The 24,704-nt window shown below is 37.8% G+C and overlaps 1 protein-coding gene across 3 annotated transcripts in view; it reads right to left on the minus strand.

Annotated features, from left to right (window-relative positions):
• Positions 1 to 1,269: 1,269 nt before the first annotated feature.
• RPS6KA5 (ribosomal protein S6 kinase A5) overlaps positions 1,270 to 24,704 on the minus strand; it is a 181,159-nt gene continuing 157,724 nt past the window's right edge. For all 3 annotated transcript variants that reach the window (XM_022576283.3, XM_022576282.3, XM_022576285.3), the window contains 9 exons: positions 21,929 to 22,090; positions 20,120 to 20,245; positions 19,605 to 19,738; positions 18,846 to 18,939; positions 15,174 to 15,344; positions 11,613 to 11,804; positions 6,278 to 6,437; positions 4,733 to 4,896; positions 1,270 to 3,116 (listed from right to left, as the gene is read on the minus strand). In XM_022576283.3, coding sequence (XP_022431991.2) covers positions 2,877 to 3,116; positions 4,733 to 4,896; positions 6,278 to 6,437; positions 11,613 to 11,804; positions 15,174 to 15,344; positions 18,846 to 18,939; positions 19,605 to 19,738; positions 20,120 to 20,245; positions 21,929 to 22,090 — 1,443 coding nt within the window. In that variant the 3' untranslated portion in view covers positions 1,270 to 2,876. The remainder of the gene's footprint in view (positions 3,117 to 4,732; positions 4,897 to 6,277; positions 6,438 to 11,612; positions 11,805 to 15,173; positions 15,345 to 18,845; positions 18,940 to 19,604; positions 19,739 to 20,119; positions 20,246 to 21,928; positions 22,091 to 24,704) is intronic.

A 24,704-nucleotide genomic window follows, 5' to 3' on the forward strand; every position in this document is an offset into this window, starting at 1 on the left:
TAAAAAAATAAATAAAAGGCAGTTTTTCAAGGGTAACTGAATCCGTAATTCCAAGACGGACCAGAATATTGAAATTAACTCAGAAGACTTGATTTTCTGTTCCAGTGGTTCAGTGGTTTATTGTTTTATAGAGGTTTGGAAGAATTAATGAATTTCAAAACAGCTAATTTAATTCATTCAACCATAGGATCTGACACAGTAATTAGAAGAAACTGGTCTTTTAAAATGTCTTTCCTCTATTACTTTCCTTTTCTTATTCTTGCCCCTCGATTAGCTATATATAGTTACACAATATATGAGTCAGGATTTATGATGATATGAAAATTACATACACTATAATCAATAAAGGAAGAAGGGAAGGGATGATTTGGCTCTATCTCCAAAACTGTTACAAAGAGAATTTAGTGTATTTGTTTCTTTTAAATCTACTTCTATTTTTCTCCTACTACCAGAAAAGAGTCCTTTCATTTAACATTTTCATATGAATTATTTTTTAATTCATTTTTGATGTGACTAAACGAAAGCTTTGTGAATTTTAAAGTGCAATTCACTGACACTAACAGCCTGCATGTACCATAACTGCTGCAAACTCAGCATCTTTCTGGTACTTATAAGTAGAGTGAGGATGAAGATATTCTCTAAGTGGGCACTCCTCCGAGTGTTTTCTGAGCTCTTCTCAAAAGCCCGTTCTAGATTACTCAAGGAGGCTCACCAGCTGATAAATTAGCCTCTCTTTCCTTCCTTTCACTCTGCCTCCCATTTTACCATTTCATTTTCTGTCAAGTCCTCCAGAAGAAGAGGCAATGAAGATAAATGAAAGTGAAACCCACTGATTTCCAATATTCACAATGCATCAATTACACCCTCAATCATTAGGGTACACCAACCATTCTTCTGGATCATTTCCCCTTAGCAACAAAGTCCCTTTGGTTTATACTTTACTAGTATCTTCCACTAGAATGCACAGTTTTAAAAATGTCTTGAAGAGCTAACTAACACATTTCTAGACATAGTCAACCTTTCTATAGATATAAATGGACATTTTCTTGATTATTGTAACCCTGTGCCTGATGGGGTCACATTCTGTGAATTAGCTACAGAGTTTGGTAATAATGCACCTAAGATTTCCCATCATTACTAAGAACGACCATAAGCTAGGAGTACAAAATTTTCATTGACTCAGTGAGAATTAGGTAGCCATTTGGGCCACTGAAAAGTATAAAAAGTTATTTCCGATAATCATTGTGGACAAAAATGTGAACAGGATAATACATTTTGAAAATAGTTTAATATTTGCCATTTTTGTTGCCTGTGCTATTAATATATACATTGGTTCAGTAATAAATATACTATTACATAGAGTGCAATATTTTTAGTATTCGTAACTGGTTGAAATTAATGCTGCTATTATCTCAAGAAAGGAATAAATAAATATCATGCCCAATTCCAAACTAATGCTCAAGAGGTTATCATTAACAAAAACTACAAAATAAACATGTTGGGCCTTTTTAAGCATGATTCCTGTAAACATCGCAAAAAATCGCTTTTCTCAGTCCTGACATTTCGTGTGATGGCTTTAAAACAAAATACAACACACAAATCCTATCACTTCTTTTTTTGCATAGGGGATGAATTAATCATATTTTAAAATGCAGCAATCATTCAGTGAAATGTCTTCAGCACACAGCACTTGTTTTCGGTATGAATTCAGAACTTTTGAGCAATAAAAGTGCTCTGCATAAGTTTATAAAATATGCTTTCTGGATTTCAATTTAACAGGAAAGTTTCAAAACAAGCCACAGGTGCAATTCTAAGGTATGATGTACATAGTATCTGACTACAGGAGGAAAAGCCTCACCACAGCACAGCACAGCGTACAAACAACACAGTGTTTAATAGCATTTCCCTTTAGGTGTTCCTCACATCAGTGCCTCTGGGGCTAATGATTACGTTATACAAGGCCCCTTCCACTTGTTGCATCCAAAGTGGAAGGGGGATGTGAGGGCAAATTTAAAGTAGATAATGGGGGGAAAAAAAGGCAAAAATACAGTACATATGCTTGAAAGAGTGCACTTTATGAAATAGCTTGCTTTATTCATATTCTTTTATAAAGTGCAACATTACTTAAAACAGAGACATGTACCTTAATATTTTGCAATAACCATTAAAACAAATTGCCAGGAAAGAGCAGTGCAAAATTAAAAACATACATAGCTTAGCATGCATCTCAGATGGGTCCCCAGTATGGAGCGTGGGACCTGAAGTTCTTATATCTTTTTTTTTTTTTACTTTTTAGAAAAAGATTAATAATAGCAGGTTATCGTCATAGGTAACCATAAAATAAAAACAATAAGTTAAAATCCTCTCTGAAGAAATAAGTATATGCCACACATAAAATTCATTACAGACTCTTTTTCAAAACAGACCTTTTTTGCTGATAAATCACTGTTCAAAGGGTGCAAGTCTCTTAAAAACCCACGATGCCCACAAGGCGAAGCAAAAGGTATCATCACAGTACGAGGAACTCTTGTTGGCAGACATCTGAAGAACCTGTGACTTATTTTGTCAGCAGCTCAAATCTCACCAGTCCCTAATTAAATTGACAGACATCTTTGCTCTTTCAAAACAGTCCTGTTGGCACCATGCTAGGTCACTAAACAGTATGACATGTGGTCTATTCACAGTAACATTCTCTGTCCAGTGCTTTTGGATGAGGATAACCAATTGGGTTTTCCTGAAAAAATTCCCTGCGAGGCAGATTCCAAGGAGACCAATGGGACACGTTTTTCAAAGCACAGAACCTGGCCGCAGGCACACGATGAGGGAGCAGAAGGGACAATGGATCACCCGTTATGCGCCTACCGTTCCTATGCTGCTCAGTCTGAGAACTGGAAGAGGGTCTCTGGGTTATTGCTGTCGGCAGGATTGCTGGGCTGCAATGTCTTTGTGGGTGTCCTTTTGCCATGAGAATGGGAGGAAGAAGAGTGAGAGCTTTCACTGGAGCTGCTGCGCGTCTCGGTACTGGTGCTGGTCTTCTTCATTTTCCTTCTCTTCGCCAAAGGGGCCTTATCAACATTCTGAAGGCAAAACCCCTCTCTCTTGTATTTGTTAAAGGCCTAGGGGAGAAAACAAGGGGAACCCCCGTGAAGGTAAAAGGATTGAAGTCTTCCTGGCCGTCATGACTTATAGAGAACTTGCGTTTGGCAAGCTTGGCAACCACAGCTTCAAGTTGTTCTGGGAACATGGTCCTTAACACCACTGTATCCAAAACTCCGGGCAGGGTACAGAAGCTCATGGGAAAGGGTTTCTGAGGGCTCTGTTTAAATCCACCTGTTAGGGCATCCAGGAGTCACAATTCTAAAATCTTTTGAAGAGGGCAGGGCTACCTCTCAATTAAAAAACCACCGACGGACTGGAAATTCTTGAAGAATGTCAGCAATCTAACTCACCTCTCTCCATCACTTTGACTAGTTCTGTGTCTGAGATTTAAAATTCCAACCACAAAGTCCCAACACAGAGCCCCTGATCTCCACTCCCACGTCAATGCAATTTGGGTACATCTTGGACACAATATATGCAGAGAAGATTAGCTCTATAAACCTCAGCCTGGCTTCCTCCTCACAGCGGCCTGTCTTTACTTTTCTTAGATTCAAGCTTAGGCATTGCTGAGTGACAACCTTATATCATATGTCACTGAGAAGATTTGGATCACCTGCCTCAAATGCTTGCAGTTCATCTCTTCACACCTCACCAGATCCCAGCTTATTAATATTTTAATCCATTTCTGCAGCTGAAGAGGAAATGCTATCCTGTCTCCTTTCTCAAGATAATCCTTTCAGAAGTAATTTACTTTCTCTCTAACTCATTGGCTCCTTATCCTTAACGTATTTGCATCTGCTTGGCACGAATGTGCAGAATCTACAGTTATTGCCATGCAGTCTCAGCCTTTCAAGTACACAGTCTTTACTTAATACCAATTAATTTACTTCTTATCCCTCACAGTCTCCAGAACATATTATGCACAAAATGATTTTTGAATGAATGGACCTTCACATGTGCCTTAGTTCCTAATGCCTATTTATAGTTTTTACAGTCATTTAGCTTATTTGAGAGAAAAACTGTTCTAATACAGACTTGTGGTTGCCAAGGGGGAAAAGGGGTGGGGGAGGGATGTATGGGGAGTCTGGGATTAACAGATGCAAACTGTTATATATAGAATGGATAAACAACAAGGTCCTACTGTATAGCACAGGGAACTAGATTCAATATCCTGGGATAAACCATAACGGAAAAGAATATGAAAACGAAAGTGTATATATATGTATAACTGAATAGCTTTGCTGTACAGAAGAAATTAACACAACATTGTAAATCAACTATACTTCAATAAAACAAATTTTTTTAAAGTTCTAATAGTATGCATGTTGTTTTCCTTTTACCAAGTCAAAAATTTCAACTATTCAAATATCAGACTGCTGCCTCATCTTGCAAACTCATTCTAAACGTCAAATAAATATTTTGTGGTTAGCAGTGACTCTGGTCCCCATGCACTTTCTGTTTATAAATGCGTTTATATCATGAAGGGATTTATAAAAGCATATCTAAAATTAAAAGGACCCATTTTAAAAACTGTATTGCTAAGAGGGTATCTCTTAGCAATAGATTATAGAGTAAGAACATCTATCTGATCCCTTTCCAAACCGCCCTACAAGTGCAGAGCCCAGAGCCTTACATGGAAGGTTGCTTTCACACAGGTGTGCACAGCAGCTCCTGAAGACCCTAGAATGTCTGGAGTCATCAGAGGGTTTGAGGATAGCTGACTGCCATCTTGAAGCCATTCATTGTATCTCAAGCCAGACATTTTAAGTCTCTTATTTGGATCGACTGTGAGAAGTCCTGTGGGAATAAATAAGATATTTTTATTTTATGATTTGTCATTTCAAACATAGTTTAAAGTCAACCTCAGACATAGATCTCAATTATGTTCACAAGACATGATGGTTTCTGAAAGGCGTCAACCTCCTACAAAGATAATTACGTACATTTTCATGTACATTTAAATCCCCTAGTGAATACCGGATGCTAATAATAAAGCCCACAGTAGCCTATATCTGGAGGCAGTAGGCTAGCTGGCTTTCCAATCAGGAGAAAATAACCACCTAAAACAAGGACTCCCACTAGTGACCAGGCAAACTCCCCCAAAACAAAGAGTACCGAGATTTACTTCATTCATGTACAAACATCTTCCACAAGTTAGGGAGTGTGGAGGTATGGAGACGGACACTCAGAGAAGAGCTGCGGGGAGGCACACAGACAAAACCCAGGTCTCATCACATTACAGGACAAGTGCTGTAGCACGAGCCACACGCACGGCAGGCCCAGGGGAAAGACTCAGCCTAGGGAGCGCGGGTATCCTGGAAGGCTCCCAGGAGACGAGTCCTGGGGGATGAGCCGTAGTGGGTTTGATGAAGAAGGGTGCCCTTCTTCAGGGATTAGGAATAGCACGTGTAAAGGGGAGCAGAATCCGAGCGCTCAGCACATTTAAGGAATTCAAGTGTTCGAGGATGGTGGAGTGAAGGTGACAGGAAGCAGAGGCAGGCAGGGCCAGGCTGTGAAGGGCTTTGAATTTTGAAGGCTGCACTATGGAGTCTGACCTGAAGCTCACGGGGATTGTCTGAAGGATTTTTAACACAAAAGAGGCACGATTGCATTTGGCTATTAGGAAGGTCACTGTGCCGATGGATGACACGTAAAGTGAAAGGAAGTGAGACAAGTTGAAAGCATGTTGTGGATTTTAGGAGACAGACGATGACAAGAACTAAGGTGACAGCCATGTGAATGGGGAGGAGGGGTGGCTGGGAGGGATGCTGCGCCCGCAGGACCACGTGCCTGGCTGCGGAAGGCGAGGGAGGTTGCGGGGACCTAGGGTGATGCTGGGTCCTGTCCTGGTGATCTGGCTTCGTGGCCATGTAAAAGGAGGGGGAAAGGAGGAGGCACATGCTTGGGGGAAAGGAGAGTAAAAAGGAAGAGGTTCATTTTGAAGGTGTGAGACTGAGATGCTGGTGGATCCAAGTGCTAGTGCACGTAGTGAATGTGGATAAGATTACTGAGGGAGAGTGTTCTGAGAAGAAAATAAGGCTGAATAGAGTAGCCTGAAACCTTTTAGAACACACAGGGACTCCTTGAGTAATTCACAAACAAATATATGTCATGGGTATGATTCCACTTCAGTCACTACACGTCATATAAAATATGAGATTTTCCATTAGATTCTTACCTTGGATCAAATCTTTAGCCTCTTGGGATACATTCTTCCAGGCTTCTCCTTCAAAGGAGAAATCTCCCTTTTTAATTTTCTTCATGATTTCCACCGCACTGGTGCACGTCAAGCTTTTGTCATGAGATTGGAATGGAACTTGCCCTGACAACATTGTATACTATCAAGAAAAAAAAAGGAGCAAAACAGAATGTCTGCCGAAATCACCATCAAAGCCACTCTGGTAATTTCATTACCAACTTAGCGTAATTTCCTAGATATTACACTTAGCATTGCTGCGTTTAAAAGATTACATGGCTTCAATCACTGAAACAACCAACACATTTCAGGCTTGTATATAAAAAGGAATGGCTTAGTATGATATCAAGATTTAAAGCCATTTTGATAACTGTATTCAGATAAGAAGAATAAAAAAGGGATACTCCAACCATCTCAAAAGATGGTATTAATGTTGACAGGGGGGTGTGTACATGCCAAAGGAATTGCAGGCCCTGGCTAAAATGGCCCAGCAGGGATCAGGGGACACAAATGAGAATGGATCTTGAAGAAGCTGAGCTGGAGTGGGTGTGTGGAACATAAGACCTGGCTGACGGAGAAGAAATTATTGCCATGGAAACACTTGTCTGAGACTCAGGATTCAACATCCTGGCAGGGACACCTGGAGCCAGTACGAGTAGTCAGCTGAAATGGCTCCTTGAAGCTCGAACAAAACTGTGTACTGGGATCAGCAGACGCACTGATTCGTAAAGCTGCAGCAACAGTCGCTGTACTATGGACACGGCACACTCAGAATCAACCCGAGGAGGTCCGGAAGACACAGCAAATTACATGCATAGGTGCCCATCACCTCTCTCTGTTGCACCAATGCTTCTTCCTTAACTCACACCTATGGCCTCACGGAGGGGGGCTCCCGATGATCAACTGATGAAGGAAGAAAGGAAATTGGGCCTACTTGTCAGGTGGGTTGGCATTCTTTCACTTGGGTGCAGCTGGCCTGTTAGAACATGAAAAGCTCAGTGAAGACACCAGCTCAGGACAATACCCTGTGGGGTTGGGGTGCTGTCCTTTAGGACTGTGCTGAACCAATGGCTGATCCATTGGTGCTGGGTCCCCCATATCTAGATTCTATGGGCACACGACCCACTTGTAGAATTCACGTTTCCTGTTCCTGCAGCCTTAGGGTCTGCTCAGTTAGAGGTCTTGGTTCCATGAACTCAAGTGATCAGCTCCACTCGGTAACAGTAGGTGGCAACTCAGTGGTGCACCCTCTGCTCTCCCTCTTTCCCTGCCTCCCTGGGATTATGGTCCTTAGGTACATGACAAAACATAAGCTTTAACTTCAGGTTCTGCTTTCTGGGGAATCCAGACTAAAATATCTTTCTATTGTTGATGAAGATTTTGACCTGTTTCCAGTTTGGGGCATTTTGAAACATGCTGCTATATATCTTCTTGTACGTGTCTTTCGGTACATAAAAATACACATTTCTGTTGACTATATCCTTGAGATTGGAACTGCTGGGTCATTTGGTCTGTGTATGTTTGGTAGATACTGCCAAGTAGTTTTCCAAAATCTGCTCGGCTTCTTATCTTACCCTACTTCCTAACAGATACATTTGTGGCTAAGTACAAGAAAATATCCTTCATATTACAGTTTTCTCACTCTCATGTGTAATAATTCAACAGGCTTTTGCGTGGAAAAACTAATTCTCCGTCTTTGGAAATCTTTAAAGGAGACTGATGACAGGGACTTTGTAGAAAAGATCCCTTTTCTGGAAGAGTTAGAATTAAACAAACTTTAGGGCTCCTCTCAACTCCAAGATCTTACAATTTAGTTGATTATCCAGGAATCAACTTCTGTTAAGAATAATTCTGTATCTGCAAACTGTTTGCAAATGGTGTGATAAGAAAGTATCTATATACATAAAGATATACATCTCTTTCTATATATGTGTATATATATGTATGTATACACACACAAGAGGGAATTAGGGAGAAAGGAAAAGTAAATATGGCAACATGTTTAAATGTTCACAGTGTTATTCTCCCAAATTTTCTCTAGGTTTGAAATTTTCACAATAAAATTTGGGGAAGAAATTGAAAAAATAAGAAATCCTGAATAAATCTCTTGGAAGAAATATGTTTTAAATGTTATTATATTCCATCCTGTGGGTATGCTATATATTCCTATGGGATAGTATATAATCCTATCCTACGTTTTCTAAATACTGTCAGTTAAGCTCTGAATCATTGTGTGCCTTAAAATTCATATGCCAAAGAGCCAACCCCCAATGTGAGTATATTTGCAGGTAGAAACTTTATGGAAGTAAAGGTAATGAGGTCATGAGGGTGCAGTCCTCATCCAATAGGATTAGTGTCCTTACAAAAAGAGACACCAGGGAGCTGGCTCTCTCTCTCTCTCTCTAAGCGCATGCACTGAAGAGAGGCCACGTGAGGACGCAGTGAACAGATGGCTGTTTGCAACCAAAGGCAAAAGCCCTCACCAGATACCAACCTTCTGGCACCTTGATATTGGACCTCCCAGCCTCCAGAACTGTGAAATAAATTTCTGTTGTTTAAGTCACCCAGTCTGCAGTGTTTCATTATGGTGGCCCCAAGCAGACTTAAGACACTGTGTAAACTCTATTTTAATTAAAGTCCTGTGAATTTCCAGTGAACTGCACATACATGAGGTAGACTGAGTTGTAATCAAAGCTGCATGATATGATGTGATGCATCTTCCTGAAGTATTTGTTTTACCCAATGGGGGTAACATAAATTATTTTCATATTAAAGTATCCATATTCATGTGTATTAGATGCAACATGTAAAAGGGCCATAGATTTCTAAGGCAAACCAGACGACCCCCCTAGAAAATTTTGTGCTTACTATGGGATAGCTCAGGCTTTGTATCTAGATCCTCTGGAGATATGCACTCATTTATATGGAAAAGTTTGCAAAGCATTCTTCTTATTTTTTTTGGACAGTTTAATGCAGGTGCTAACTATGCTTTTCATCTATATTTCGTGTCTCTAAAAGGCAAGGATTTTTAAAAACCACAACCACAACCTATTATCACAACTAAAACAATTAGCAGTAATTCCTTTGTATCATCCAATATCCAGTCAATATTCAAATTTCTCCAGTTGTGTTATATACATTGTATAAATATATCTGTATGACTTAGATTTACAGTTTGAATTTAATAAATAGATTTGAAATTAGAAGTTGTTTGAATCAGAATTCAAGTAAGACGCAAACACTGTTTCTTAAGTGTCTTTTAATCTATAGGTTCCCAGGCTACTTTTTTCTCATAATTTATTTGCTGGAGAAGCTCGGTTGTTTGTCCTGCAGAACTTCCCGCAGTCTGGCCGTTGTGATTGTACTCTTGTGGTATCATTTAATCTGTTCTTTGTCTCCTGTTCCTGTTTAAAACTTGACAATTAGATCTAGAGAGAAGCCTGGCTTCTCCCCATGCCATTATACAAAGTTATTTCCATAGACACGGCATTTGGAGGCTCTAAAATACCTGTCTGCATGTCTAAGATTGTCTTTTAAAACCTTAAAAAGCATGGTAATTATATTTGGCCTGTATTTAAGTAAGGGCTGTTTTACAAGGGGTAAACATATTATTGCTAAAAAAGAAAGGCTCTTTTTTATTTAGACGAATTTTTTAGGAGAGTGCTACTGAAATCAGTTTAAGTCAAACAAAACTCTCAAATCTACAGAAATTAGTTTTTTATTTTAATTTAAAAATCATATTCATAAATATGTAATTTCAGTTTGAAAATTATAAATAATGACTTAAAACTGCTGAAATAAAAACCATATAAAGCTTAAAAATAAAAGAACCATCCTGCAAGGACAACTGGCTTCCATTGGGGGAAAACAAACTGACACCAAAATAAATCCCAGATGGACTGCATAAGTATAAAAATAAAACATAATTCTAAAGGAAAATTTAAGAGAATATTTTTATAATCTTGGGTTGGGGTGGAGTGACAATCTGACATCAAAGCCAGATACCACAAAGGAAAAGACTAACATATCTTACAACATAAAAATAAAAAAAACTTCTCTATTTAAGCCTCTCAAAAAACAAAATTAAAACCCCATATTACTACAAAGTTTTCAAAGACATGAAAAACCAGAAAAAACATTTCCAATATTAATGGCAGACAAAGAATTAAAATCCTTAATAGACCTTTAAGTTTCCATAAGAAAAATTTCCCCATAGGAAAGTGGGCAAAGCTCATAAACAGCAATTCATAATAGAGAAAATAAAAATGTTCAAATACACGAAAAGATGCTCAAACTGAATACTCATCAAGAAAATGCATGCAAATTATAACAGTAGGAAATAATTTTAAATTGAAATTGATAGTATCCAATGTATTCACATACAGTTGATGAGAACATGATCTGATAAACCTTCTAGAAGGAAATACAGGCATATATGTCAAAATAAAGATCTATATATCCTTCTCCTAGGAATCTATTCTAAGGAAATAATGAGATATCAAACTACATATATAACATAATCTCATTTGTTAAAAAAAAACCCTGAATATATATACAAATATATAGAGAAATCTGTAGAAAGATATAAAGCATACATAATAGGGGGTAGGGATGGGAGGAGAGTAAGAGCTTACACAATATTATCTCTGTATGATGAGATTACGAGTGATCTCACTTTGTTCCTTATATCTTTCTCTGTTGTCTGAAAACTTCTCCCTATGATTATGCATTACAGATTATATGCAGAAAAAGTAAAGCTATTTTGAGAAAAAAACATGCCGAGATTCTTCTAGCTTAATGTTCTGTTTCTGATCCCGGCATCCAAAGAGAGTTTGTGAAAAGCATGCTCACCACGATTACTATAAGTTACTATAAATATTTTTAATTTTTTCTATTAATTTGTTAATTTATCCTAAGTGATATTCCTTAATTACCTTTTAGCCTGAAAATCTCAGAGAATATATTTTAAAATATTTTTTCTATTAATGAGTCTCTTAGCTATTTTCACATTATATCTAACATGCATATCTTATGAAAATATACTACTGCTTCTTTAAAAATACATATATACATAACTGTAATTCACATTAAACACAGTTGCCTTAAATATTCCAGAATAAACCAAAATAAAAATTCCTACATTTTCTCCAATGTAAATTTTAAGAAAGGGAAATAGTCTTCAGTCAGGCCTTTTACTGAAAAGAAAAGAAACCAATTTACCAGTTTTCTCACAAATTTAAGAAAAACAGCAAAGAGAGAGATATACAGAGGACATCAGAGAACTGACTGGGTTTAATGGCCTGACATATGAACTCACCAAAATGACACCCAAGCTCCAGAGGTCACAGGACTCATCGTAGCCATTGTGATTCAAGAGCTCTGGGGCGGCGTAGTGAAGAGTGAAGCACGGCGTCTTCAGAGGCTGATTATCGGGTGGCTTTAAGCGTGCAAACCCAAAATCAATTACTTTAATTTCCAAATTGTCATTTTCATCAGTGAACAATAAATTCTGCAAGATACAAACACTTCATTACTTTCTCATTAAAATGTAATGGGACTTGGTTATGCATTTATGCAATATTACCTGTCTATCTATTTACACTGGATTCAGATACAGAAAGGTCTCACAGGGTGGGTCTGGGACCTGGATGTCAGCGTACTGTCGCTCTCTGCTTTATACTTTTCTGTATCACATCAATTTGTACAAGGTCATGTGGAACATTTTCAATGGGACCATGCCTCTTCTCTGTCTATGCTTTCCCTTCTGCTTGTGTCTGTCTTCGACCTCCTCCACCAACCTCCCTTCCAACCTGGCTCTCAGGCATCTAATCCTCATTTAGAGGTGCCACCAAACAGAAGATGGAAATTATTATATTTTCTTCTAGCATTTACTTTTCTTTCCTGGCACTTATCAGCTCTGCAATATTAGTTCAATGTCTTCACCCACATTAGACCATAATTCCATGAGGCCAGCAACTGTGCGTCTACCTTATTCATGACTCTCTCATGTAGTAAATGCTTTGGTAAATATTTGTCCATTGAATGAAGTCATAAATAAAATAGTTATACATAATATCTAGTAAAGCCTATTAAATAATACATGGTGGAGACATACGTTTCAGAAATATTTTTTCCAAAACAGTTAATACTTGAACATTTTTGATGCTTATGGATATTACCCCTCTATTATTCAGAAAACATTGTTATTTTGAATCATTTGCTAAGCCGTGTCAATCACTAAGGTTTTACTGATTACTTCTGTATTTACCACTTGTTTAAAAAAATCTAACTGTACTGATGGGCAAATTTTTATGTACATTTTTATTAGTACATCAAGCTAGTATGCACAGTAATTGAATCTGATTATATTGTCTTTAGACATCCTAACAAAATCTGTTATGCCTTTTTGACCATTAAATTATTCCCCAGTTCTGGAACAACATTTGCTTTTTAATATTATTTGAAGTGAAATAATATACATCATAGAATGCTTCACTGATACAAAGAAGAAAAATCTTCTAGGCCCCCATTCAAAAGTTAAAAATGAATGAAGTGGTAGGAAAGAAGCAAAAAAATTAACTGAAAAGTTTTCTTAAATTTTCTATTATACAAAATGCCTAATCCTGAATTTGTGATGGAATTAAAATGTGAATATAATTCAATGTAAGGCTTCACCACAACTGAAGTCATAGCTGGGGTGCATGGACCGGGTACTTGGGAGAAGTCTCAGCAAATGACCCCTGAACTCTTCCACAGCACAAGGCACTGTGCTACATACAGAGCAGTGGATGAAGCACACCTGGCCTGTCCTCCCAGAGCCTACAAGACTTTGGAAATGACTTTAGTGTCTTCTATACTAAGACCAGCTAAGGACTTCCTTGTTCTTAGATCTTGAAATGGAGGAGACATGGCACACCTCTCTTCACTCCTCTCCCAATTCTCAAAATGTAGTTGGGTGTGCATGGTCAGAAGTGGCAGGAATTAGTCATTCAAACCACATTTATCCTTGTCTCAAGTTCTGCCAGAAACTAATTTGATAAAATTTCTCAATCTTTCAAGAATATGGGGACCAGTTTGAAAAATACAAAGCAGCTTACTAAGAATGTCAGCCAGCTTCTAAATTTATTTGATTCTCACCTAGAAATTATCTTGCGTATGCAGAATATGAATACCACATAAATATCTACCAAAAGATATATAGTCAGATCTTAAAATGCTACATCAATGCGAAAGGGATTAAACTTTTAGCTTGAAAATAATATACTCTGCCACTTAAAAGTCAAAGTGAAAGCTATTTTATTATGGAAGTGTTAGTACAAAGGCACATTTTCATATCTCCAAAATATATGTTGATTTAGGACTATAATGGTAGTAGAATGTCCTTAATAATCAGACAATTCTTCTTTTCAAATGATTATTTGAAAGAAAAGCTTTATGGCAGATAAGAATTAAGCTATGTGAGTATCTTTTTACTCAGTAAAATAGGAAGGCAAATTTCAATTCCGCTGGAGAGGACAGTTGCATCATTTGAGACTCATGAGGTGACAGATGGCCAGTTATCAAAGAATAAAACATGTGAAAATGAATTCTAGACAGTCATGGAACAGATCTTTTCAATTAAAAAAATTACATGCTTGTTCCTTGTCTATCAAAAAAAACCAGTTAAGTGGTATGCTTTCACATTTAAAAATAGACAGCAAATCTCCAATGTACAGAGTGCCATATTGTTAGTGGGTGTTGTGTGGGAGAGTGAGAATTGTGATGAAGGAAGCAGAGGGGTAGCTATCATAGTTGCAAGTTCATAAAACACAATTCACTTTTGATTAATTACGAGTAATATGAATAACAGTAATAGAAAGTACATAGAAGCTTAAATATTTTGGGACTCAGACAATTATATCCGAAGGCACAGAATTCCATTTTTAAAACATCCTCTTCCTACCAATAATCCAAGGTACTTAAATAAAAGGCAAAAATGGTGCTTTTTGAGAAATATTCTTTTGTAATCTAATACAAAAATAAACACCAAATTATTATTTTAAATATACTTAAAAATGCATTATAATCACATGGTAGTTAAAATTGAAATTCTATTTTAGATAGTAAATATATATAATTTTGCATAGGATAGAGGATGATTCATTGTTCTTCTTTTATAAATTATTGGGTTTTGTTTTTAAATTTTCATTATTCTTTCGATGATTTTCTAAAAGGGAGGAATTTTCATACTTTTGATACTAAAAAGGGATCATTCTAGAGTTAGAACCTTCTTTCTTAACCTTTTGAAAGAAGAAATATATAAATACTTCTACAAAGCTACACAGTTCTATAAATATTATAGTACATGAGCAAAGAAAACACACGTAAGGATGGCATAACTCATTAAACAAAGACAATGCTTTATATTTAAAAATTTAGAACAACATACATTGCTATTCATGAGCTAATCAATTTGATTACAAAAGTAAAAGATAAGCTTTCAAAATACACTGTTAAAATCCCTCTAAAATGGTATACATATAGCAGGGGCATTATTTTCTGCTACAAAAATTTCCATTGCTATTTTTAGTCCACAATTGTTGCATAAAGTATTTCTTCCATAAAAGGCTCTCACACTTACAAATATAACCTCAAGATGATCAGCTGGCAAAAAAAAAAAAAAAAAAAAAAAAAGAACGAAAAGACAAATTTATTTTAGACTGAAATAGAAAAGAAAAAAAATGCAAGAAACGTGATATTTGCAAGTATCTATTTAGCAGAAAGCCCTGAAGATAAAAAATCAAAACAACCCCCCCCCCAAAAAAAGCCCACACATATCTGGGGGATATTTAATAATGATGCTAGATTGCATTATATGAGAAAACATGTAATTTTATACCTCGGGTTTCAAATCTCTGTGTACCACTCCAACATCATGCATGTGGCTTACAGCTGAAACAAGCTTCCGCATGATGTAGCTGGCTTCTGTCTCACTGAAGTGTTTCTTTCTCTTAATGCGTTCAAATAGCTCTCCCCCGTTCAGAAGTTCCATCACTAGAAATGTGTGAAGCTAGAAAAGAAAGAAGAATAATGCGGAGGGCCTTAATTAAGAGGAGTAAAAGCTTATCAACGTATAAAACATTTCCTGATTATGAACTATTACCAATAAATTTAAATAGTCCCTTGTTAAAATAGTCAACGGAGACCCTTGTATTTTAGGGGAAAGAGTTGAAGGATAATGTGACTTTTTTAGAGTTCTATTTTGGTAATGGAAAATTTCAAGTACTGCAGTGAAATCTTTGTATATCCTTTCCTTGACTAATTCTTTCATTTGAATTCCATTCCAACCCTCTCTACCAAGTGTACATATCTTTCTTCTTAAAGTGTAACCTAGTACAGATAATAATGTAAAATTGGCTGCTTGAAATAATATAGATTACTGATGGAATATGGGCAACTACCCCCAGGAGGCCTGACACACACATTTAATGGCAAATTTACCTCTTAAAAAAGGCACGGTTGGATGATGTCACTTTAAATCTTCTGTTAGGGCTCAACAGATCAGTTTCAGTGTTCCTGTTAATTCCCATGCCAAATACCCATAACTCACTTTGGGCTTTTTTTTTTTTTTTTTAAATAATTGCTTTTGCTCCCAAGGCATTATCTTAATTAAATAGTATTAAAAGTCATGTATTTACTATGTTTTGCATACACTCCCGTAAAGAAAATAATGTAGGAGCTACTGAAAAGCAAGGGAATTACATCAGCTCCCCAACGAACACAAATGGTTTAAAAAAGATACAAATCAATATTCAGATTCAAGTGCTATGCCTTATAGCACCAATGTCACTCAACAAACAAAACACAGTATGCTTTCCTTTGAATTAGCAAAGTCCAGGAAAATTGCTTCATTAAAAAGATGATTATAAAGACATTATCCTGCACATAGTGGGCAAATTCTAGAAGGTGAATAATGCTTTTATTAAGAGAATTGCTCCCAGGCTATTAGAGACCATGCTAATTTGAGTTTCTACGTCAGACAAATTAAGATCAAATCTAAAGGTCTGCTACAAGTATATGCCAGCAAGCTTTAAAAAAATGAGGGGCAAGACCTATAGTGGTTTAAGAGATAGGTTTTAGAGTCAAACCTGCATCTGAATGCCAGCTCTGCTACTTACTTATGACCTTGGGGGTGTTACTTTACCTCTATGAACTTTAGCACCCTTACCAATGAAATGTAGGTAACAGTGAAAACATGTATATATAGTAGCTTGAATAATGGCCCTCCAAAGATGTCCATATCCTAATCCCCAGAACCTATGGATGTTACCTTATATGGTAAAGGGGTTTTTCAGAAGTGATTAAGGCTCTTGAGATGGGAAGGGTGTCTTAATTATCCACCAGAGTCAACAGTATGAGATGGGACTATGGAAACAAAAGACTGGAATGAAACATGGAAGGGTCACAAGTCAAGAATGTGGGCAGTCTCCAGAGCTAAAAAAGAGAAGTAAATAAACTGTCCTTTAGAACCTCCAGAAGGAACCAGCCCTGCTGACACCTTGACTTTACAGCAGTGAGGCTGATTTTGAATATCTGACCTCGAGACCGTAAGATAATACCTCCGTATTGTTTTAGGTTTGTGGTACTTTGTAACAGCAGCAATAGGAAACTAATAGAGTAGTAAAGCACAAGTCATGGTACACAAACTACACTGCTGTACAGTCAAAGGCTGGAGACACACCCTCAATCAATTTCACCCATCAGTTGAAAAGGGGACTATGGTGGATTCGGGCATGATCTAGGCAACTGTGTCACCATCATGGAAAAAACAACGCAAACTATCAACAACTGTATATTAGAATGATAATATATTTATACTGGTGTACATAGGATTACATCATGAGATGGTTTCTATTCTAGTAACTCTTGAATATAAAAATAGCAAATAATAAAGTTAATTTGTCACATAAGTAAAATATTAGGGATGTAGTTCCTGAGATCTGACAGTGGCCTGACGGTCAGAGATGGAAAGTCTTTTGGGGGAAGTAGCTAGGGGCACAGCTGCAAAACCGAGGGGTGTGTCGAAGGTCATCCACCAAGCCCTTGATGGATGTGTGGATCGCCTTCAATAGGAGACTACCTAGGTTCCTTGTAAGCACCCTCAGTGGGCAGGGGACTCTACCTGCACTGTAGTTGAGTGGCCCGGTGAGGTGGAGGCAGCAGAAGAGCAGGGAGAACAGTTCCCCCCGAGTCCTTGCTTCAAAGAGCTTCCTTTCCTGACTATAAGCACCAAGGATGCAAATAGATGATGTCATTTTTGGGTGCTCACTCACCTGATGGGAAAACCAGGCTTTGTGTCTGCCTCCTCTAAGGCAGTAGAACAAAGTAATTAATTAAGTGCTTGTTCTGAGGTTGGACTGCATGGGTTCAGATTCCAGCAGTACCACTTATAAACTGGGAGACCCGGTTACTTAATTTCCGGGAGTTTGATGATACATGTAGAATGAGTGCTACAATACCTGTACCACGTAATGTATGTGAAAGTAAATAGCAGCAGTTATTATAGTTATGATGCTCCTGCTGCTGCCGCCTGGTTTCCCCACCATGTGTCATGCTTGGCCACGGCACTCTGGGAAAGTTCAATGTGGTAGAGAACTGGGCCACCGCTCTCCTAGGACGTGGATGTCACGATACCACACTGGAGAGAGCCCAGAACCGGAGACCAAGTCTTCCTACTAGATTTTCACTGATCTGCTATGTGACCTTGGTTGGACGAGTCTCATGACGCACCCCCCCCCACTTTTTTTTCCTGTGGGAAAACACTCATGACCTTTCTGAACCTCCGTTTCTTCTCTGGTAAAGTTAGGGCCAACCACATCCAGGACTGGTGTTAGCTCTTGTGCGCAGCATGCTGTCTTGCGTCAGACTGTGCCATCCCGCCCAGTCCCAGGAGGAAAGATGACTGTAATGGAGAGATTTCTGCAGGGAAGGAGACATGGACCTGACAAAACAGTGCTCCTCCTGTCTCTAAAGTTACATAACCCTGTGTGAGGGTACTGCTGGAAAGTGGGACCGGGGGTAGAAGGCAGGTAGCATGACCTGGCCTGTGGCCTGAGCAGAATCTGTCACCTGGAATAAGAAGATGGAAAGAGAGTATCTTTGCCCTCTGCTTCCTATTTGCTCTTTCAGTTTGCACTAATGAGGCTTTAGGCTAAGTTCTACTCTTGAAGTTAAAGGGTTAAGTTGACGGCTGAAAATGACTGAGTACTGAGAGGTACGCAGAGACGAAGCTATGCGGGGTGGTAGCTGAACGTGCAGTAAGCACAGTGAGCTGGGCTTTAGCCCCCCGTCCTCCTTCCAGGTCCTACACGACCACGACTGAGTGAGAGAAGCAAAAGTGAGAGGAAGCATTGATTTGGGGGTGGGTGAAAGCATGCGTGGAGTGGCTTCTCACCCTCTCACGTGGCTCGGTCATGTCCCATATCCCTGACTTTGACCCAGCACCAACACAACTGATGAAAAGTAGAACCCTGTATATGAATTAGTATCCACAGAAAAAAAAGTGGACTACCTGATCGTGAAAAACTTCATGTAATTTCACGATATTGGGGTGTCCTTCACAGAGTTTCAGAGCTGTTATTTCTTTCTGAGTATTGGCTTCCAACCTGCAAGATGAAAGAGTTAGACTCTACATCCCTCTTCACCAAGTTTTTGGAAGCATTGCCCCAATCCTAATTTTGTTTTTATTTACAGTATATTCAGAAGGTAAGTGTCAAAGTATCAGAATGAGGCTTCCCTGAAAGTAGTGAGTCATACACCCACCAGAACAAGTAAAGCATTATTCTTGAGAAAAATGATCATTTCTGAGTCAGGAAAGAGCTAATCACATGAAGAAATGGATGCTCTACTTGCCTGACAATTTGGTGATAAGAATATACAACCATGGAGGTAATAATCAGTTACCAAAACAACTAGCTGGCTCTCAAACTACCCCTAGGTCACTAAATAATTGCAGAACAAAATATTTCAAATATACAACTAACAGGAATGGCAAAAGCTGCTGAACTCACTAAGCGAGTCTGATTAAACAACACCGCCACAAGAAAGTCTTCTCGTAATAACCTGAAAAGCATATCGTACTGATTTATGTCTAAAATGGATTACTTTCTCAGAGCTAGAAGTATAATGGATCAACTGATGAGCTGAATGGCTAAAACCTTGGTTGAAAACCTTATAATATACCATTATTTTCCTTTTAAATAAAAATCTTAATTTATAGAAGCCATTGACTAGGACGAATACATAAGAGGGACTGCTGGAAATGTGATACCTTTTGCTGATTATTTTGACCGCAAATGCTTGGTTACTTTTTTTGTTTATGCACTTTCGACAGATGGAAAAACTTCCTTCTCCCAATGGTTTGTCCTTCAGATCTAGGTCATAGTGTTGATAGAATGGAGAGTCCTGACAAGAAACCAACATCATTTCACTTAAGAAAATATTAGTAATACACAGGGATAGATAAAACTGTTGAGTAACAGAACATTATTAATGTTAATAAATAGGAGTGGAATACACTTACAATCTCTAAAAATTCATCATTAGCTCATTTCTATCATGTATATCACTTATTTAAAATATATTACTTTCTATCGTAAGAAACGAGCTCATTCAAATGAATGTTAATAATTCTCTAGGGCAAATCTTACTATTTCCATTTATTCATTTTTTAAAATTACGTTTTAGTCAAATGGAAAGTCTATTAAATTTACTTGACTTGAGAAAGTCAATTAGTGTTGGTATTTAAACCATGAATATGTCATTTAATTAACCACATGGCTACACCTTCATCATTGCACTCCTTGCCACATTTGTCACTCCGGGACGATCGACTCCCATGTGAAACTGAAGAGGGTCTATGACGGCTGCATTACGCTTGAAGAGAATAGAAGGAGCAACAAAGGAATAGCCCTAAAAAAAAAAGAAAGGAAAAAAATAAGGATTTGCAATTATCCGGTTTAGCACAGACTAGATTGTAATCATTTTTTTCTTCTCTGACTCCGTGCTTTCACCACTGAGGGCGTGGGTTCGATCCCGCATTGGGGAACTAAGATCCCGCAAGCCACATGGTGAGGCCAAAAAAAAAAAAAAGCTCAAATATTTGTTAAGATGAATCTAAAATGTAAGGTTATTTCAAATCAATAGAATAATGCTTTTCAGAAGGAGATCACGCCATCTTCTGGTAGAACTAAACCAATTCAAAATTAAAGGCAGAAAAATACTTCCTTCCTATCCCATCCCCAGTATCTGACTCATAGATATAATTCTTTTGCATTACTGATAAAAGTTTGCTTATAAACAAACACAACTAACTTCTCAAAAAAGGTACAGTTAAGGAACTAAAAAGTGGTCCAAATGCTACTGGTTTTCAAACTAGATAAATAGCAAGTTTCATTCCAGTCAGTTTCTAATTCAGCAATTATTTGACTCATTATATTTCCTTAGGTTAAATTCAAAACTGAGTTTTAGAAAAGGAGTCAAATCAAACGGCAGAATGATGTGCTGAACCAAAAGTGGTACAGATCTTCCTTGACTGACAATAGGGTTAAGTCCTGACAGACCCACCATAAATTGAAAATATCCTAAGTTGAAAATGCATTTAACACACCTACCCTACCAGATGTCACAGCTTAGCCTGGCCTACCTTAAACGTGCTCAGAACACTTACATTAGCCTACAGATGAGTAAAATCATCTAACACAAAGCCTATTTAATAATAAAGTGTTGGATATCTCATGTCATTTACTGACTACTGTACTGAAAGTGAAAAACAATGGTTGTTTGGGTTCCGATTGGTTGTAAGTGTATCAGCTATTTACCCTCGTGATTGAGTGGCCGACTGGGAGCCGGGGCTCACTGCTGCTGCCCAGCATCGTGAGAGGGTCGTACTGCACATCACCATCCCAGGAAAGATCAAAATTCTAAGTATGGTTTCCGTGGAATGCGTATCACTTTTGCACCACCATAAAGTCAAAAAATCCCAAGTTGAACCATCGTAAATTGGGGACCATCTGTATAATGATGGATGATTAATCTGTTTAAGCTAGAACATTCACTAATTTGAGGAACATTTTTTTCAACATCTGCTTTGTCCCAGCCAAGTACTAGCCACTAGTGTCACCTATGTCCAGATACAGTGTCTGGACAGCCAAATTAAACCATACTACTGGGATACTAATGGGAGTCAAAGAAGTGAAGCTATGATGCCATTTAATAGAATATTTTATCTCAAGTCTGAGAAAAGATCCTTTCCTAAGTGTAAAATCCTTTCTAAATCTTTTTTACGAGTTGAGAAACAGTTCTGATTAGTCACTGAAGATAAAGAATCAGATAACACTGTTTATGAATTAAGGAATATTTTGTATGATTAGAAGTAAAGTAGTATTATATTCTCTATAAAAGAGCTTGAACAGAAGTAAAATTTCAGGTGTAAATTCAACACATATTTATTTGCAATATCTCTGTATTTAATAATTTTGAAGAGATTATACAGTCCTGTTTTTCAAGATGCCAAAAAGCTTTCACATGCGAAAATTAATCTTTTCTTTCAAAGCATACATGGCCAACAAACACGTGTGGGCTCTTGGAGATTACCTGAAACAGCCTCTCGGAGCTCTGGGGCAGTGCTGCGGGAGAGTAGGTGGGGTCCATTTCTGTGAACTCTTCTGCAAAGTTACTCACATCTAATTCATCTCGGATGACTGGCTTAAAGGGCGCGGGCACTTTTTTGGCAGCTAAATCATCCCAATTTATTTTCTAAAACAGAGAAAGAAAATTGGTACAAAGTAGAAATCAACAAAGTTGAAATATATTTTAGAAAAATAACAAAGATAATGATTTTAATTAAACAACAGAGAGAAGCACATATTCTTTTAAATATTTATCTTATTTATTTTTGGTTGCATTGGGTCTTTGTTGCTGTGCACGGGCTTTCTCTAGTTGCAGCGAGAGGGGACTACTGTTTGTTGCGGTGCACGGGCTTCTCACTGTGGTGGCTTCCCTTGTTGCGGAACACAGGCTCTAGGCATGCGGGCTTCAGTAGTTGTGGCACGCAGGCTCATTAGTTGTGGCTCGCGGGCTTCCGTAGTTGTAGCTCACAGGCTCTAGAGTGCAGGCTCAGTAGTTGTGGCGCACGGGCTTAGTTGCTCTGCGGCATGTAGGATCTTCCCGGACCAGGGCTTGAACCTGTGTCCCCTGCACTGGAGGGCGGATTCTTAATCACTGCGCCACCAGGGAAGCGCGAGAAGCACATATTTCAAACTAATGATTTAAAAAAATATTTTTTTACAAGCAGGAGCACATTTTTTGACCACAGCTTATAGCTCACTAAAGCTGTGACTGAGATGAAACTGTTCTCCACCACTGTGGAATCTCATCCTGGCCACTGGGGGGCACCAGGACACCCTAGTTCACCCTTAGGGATAACAAAAATTATTTTGTCATGAGTCCCCTGAGACAGGCGTTAAGCCAAACCAAAACCAAACCAAACCTAAACTAAACTATAATAAAGGGCTTTAAAATGGATATGAATATTAACTCTAAAGGAACATCCCTATTTTTTAGAGGCAGTGTTAACTAGCTTTCCTTCTGTACTTGCTTTTCCTCCTGGCCATCTGGACAAATTAGAAAATAAACAAACTCACTCTAATTCATGCATTGGTTTATGTCTATAAGTCTAAATGATACTGTGGTAGTATGAACTGATGTAACCATTCTTTTCTCATTCAACTGTATTTAAGCTATTCAACATTGCCTCTTCTCTCCCCCATGGGATAATCCAGGCCCCCTTTCTACCCATGTCAGTCACTGTCTGATAAACTACCATGTCTTCTATTATTCAAATTCAACCCTCTGTTCCGTCTTCTTTATTCTCCTTCAGCCATAAAAAACAACCTCAGGTAATACTTACTGAATTGAATCCCACAGATACCCTATTAATATATTTCTCTTATAATCTAAGATGTCATCCTTGATAGTAAGATACACACTTATTTTATGTACCATTAAGAAAGAAAAAGCATTACCAATTAGAATAGTAAAATGTTGTCCACTGTAAGCTGCATACTGATTTCAGAGATGGTAAAATGTGAAACTTGTACTTCTCGGTTGATGACATTCAGTATAATCAACTAACATAAAATGTTTTTATTATGCCCTCTTGTGGAAGCAAGGGAGGTAAAATCATTGAATTAGACCTTCAAAGTTTTCAGCTAAAATGGGTTTTAGAGATCATTTAGTTCATCCTCTTTATTTGAGCCAGACGGAAATGGAAGCCCGGAAATCAGAACCAACCTTTTCACTTAAACCTTTGGGAGGGTCAGTCTCCTGACTTTCTAGTTCGTGTTCTTTCCTAGTGTATGATTACATCACAGGCATATGATTACAAGCGTACGATTTGTGCTTGGCTCTTGTACATACATTAAGAGAAACTTCTAGAGTAAAGGGGTAATTTAAAGAGATACACTGTTAGCAGGAGAACGTTTAGTATGGAGAAAACTGAACGCTCTTACAATCCTCTCCACCTCCACCCCATTTGGGTCTTTACAAGTAGAATTTTGGTCTTTCCTGAAGTGTCCCTGTCGTTTAAAAAGTCAAGGCAATTAAATAACCTAAAATTACTATTCTAAGCTATAGAAAAGAGAAATTTCTCTAACATGAAAGCTATTTTGCAATATTCACAAGTACAGGGAACCGTGGAGAAAAAGATCCTAGGAAAATATGATTTGGGGTATTTTGCTTGAGTATGTTCTTGAATTTTAACCTTATTGTTAATTTTTGAGCCGAACTCCTGAACAAGATACATGAAATAGTTTGTTCAAATGTTAACCTTTCCAAGCCATATTAATCTATGAAATGCACATGCTGAGAAATTAATTTTATTCTAAAGGTACTTCTCACTATGTTACTGAACTTCTGTAAGATGTACAGTAATGATTTTTTAAATGGTTACACCAAGAGACTGAAATAAATGTGCCTTTTCTTGAGTATATAAGTAGAGAGAGAATTCTTATTCTCAATTACTATTTGTTTTCTATATTAAAAACACAATAAATAACAACATGACAGCTTACTCTGCAGCAGAGTTTTTTCTTTGTTTTGGTGTGATAGTTTCATTAATTTTGGTGATAATAATGTAAAAGCTCAGTCTGCAAAGTAAAAATAAAACCTTGATGGTCCCTTTTGAGCATAAATATTTAGGTCATGCTTGTTGATACGATGAAATTATTTAAAAGTCATAAGCTCAGAGTTTTAGAAATCGAGGTCATGGTATCCCAGGTTGACCATTTAGATTGAAATAACTAGTCAACTCAGTCTATTTAACTTTTTTTTCGAGTTATCTAAAATTGTGGTCATTTTGTGGACAGCACTG

Source organism: Delphinapterus leucas, chromosome 2 (assembly GCF_059928025.1).
Source record: "Delphinapterus leucas isolate spDelLeu-1000000601 "Yukka" chromosome 2, BTC_Dleu_Yukka2, whole genome shotgun sequence".
Lineage (NCBI taxonomy): Eukaryota > Metazoa > Chordata > Mammalia > Artiodactyla > Monodontidae > Delphinapterus > Delphinapterus leucas.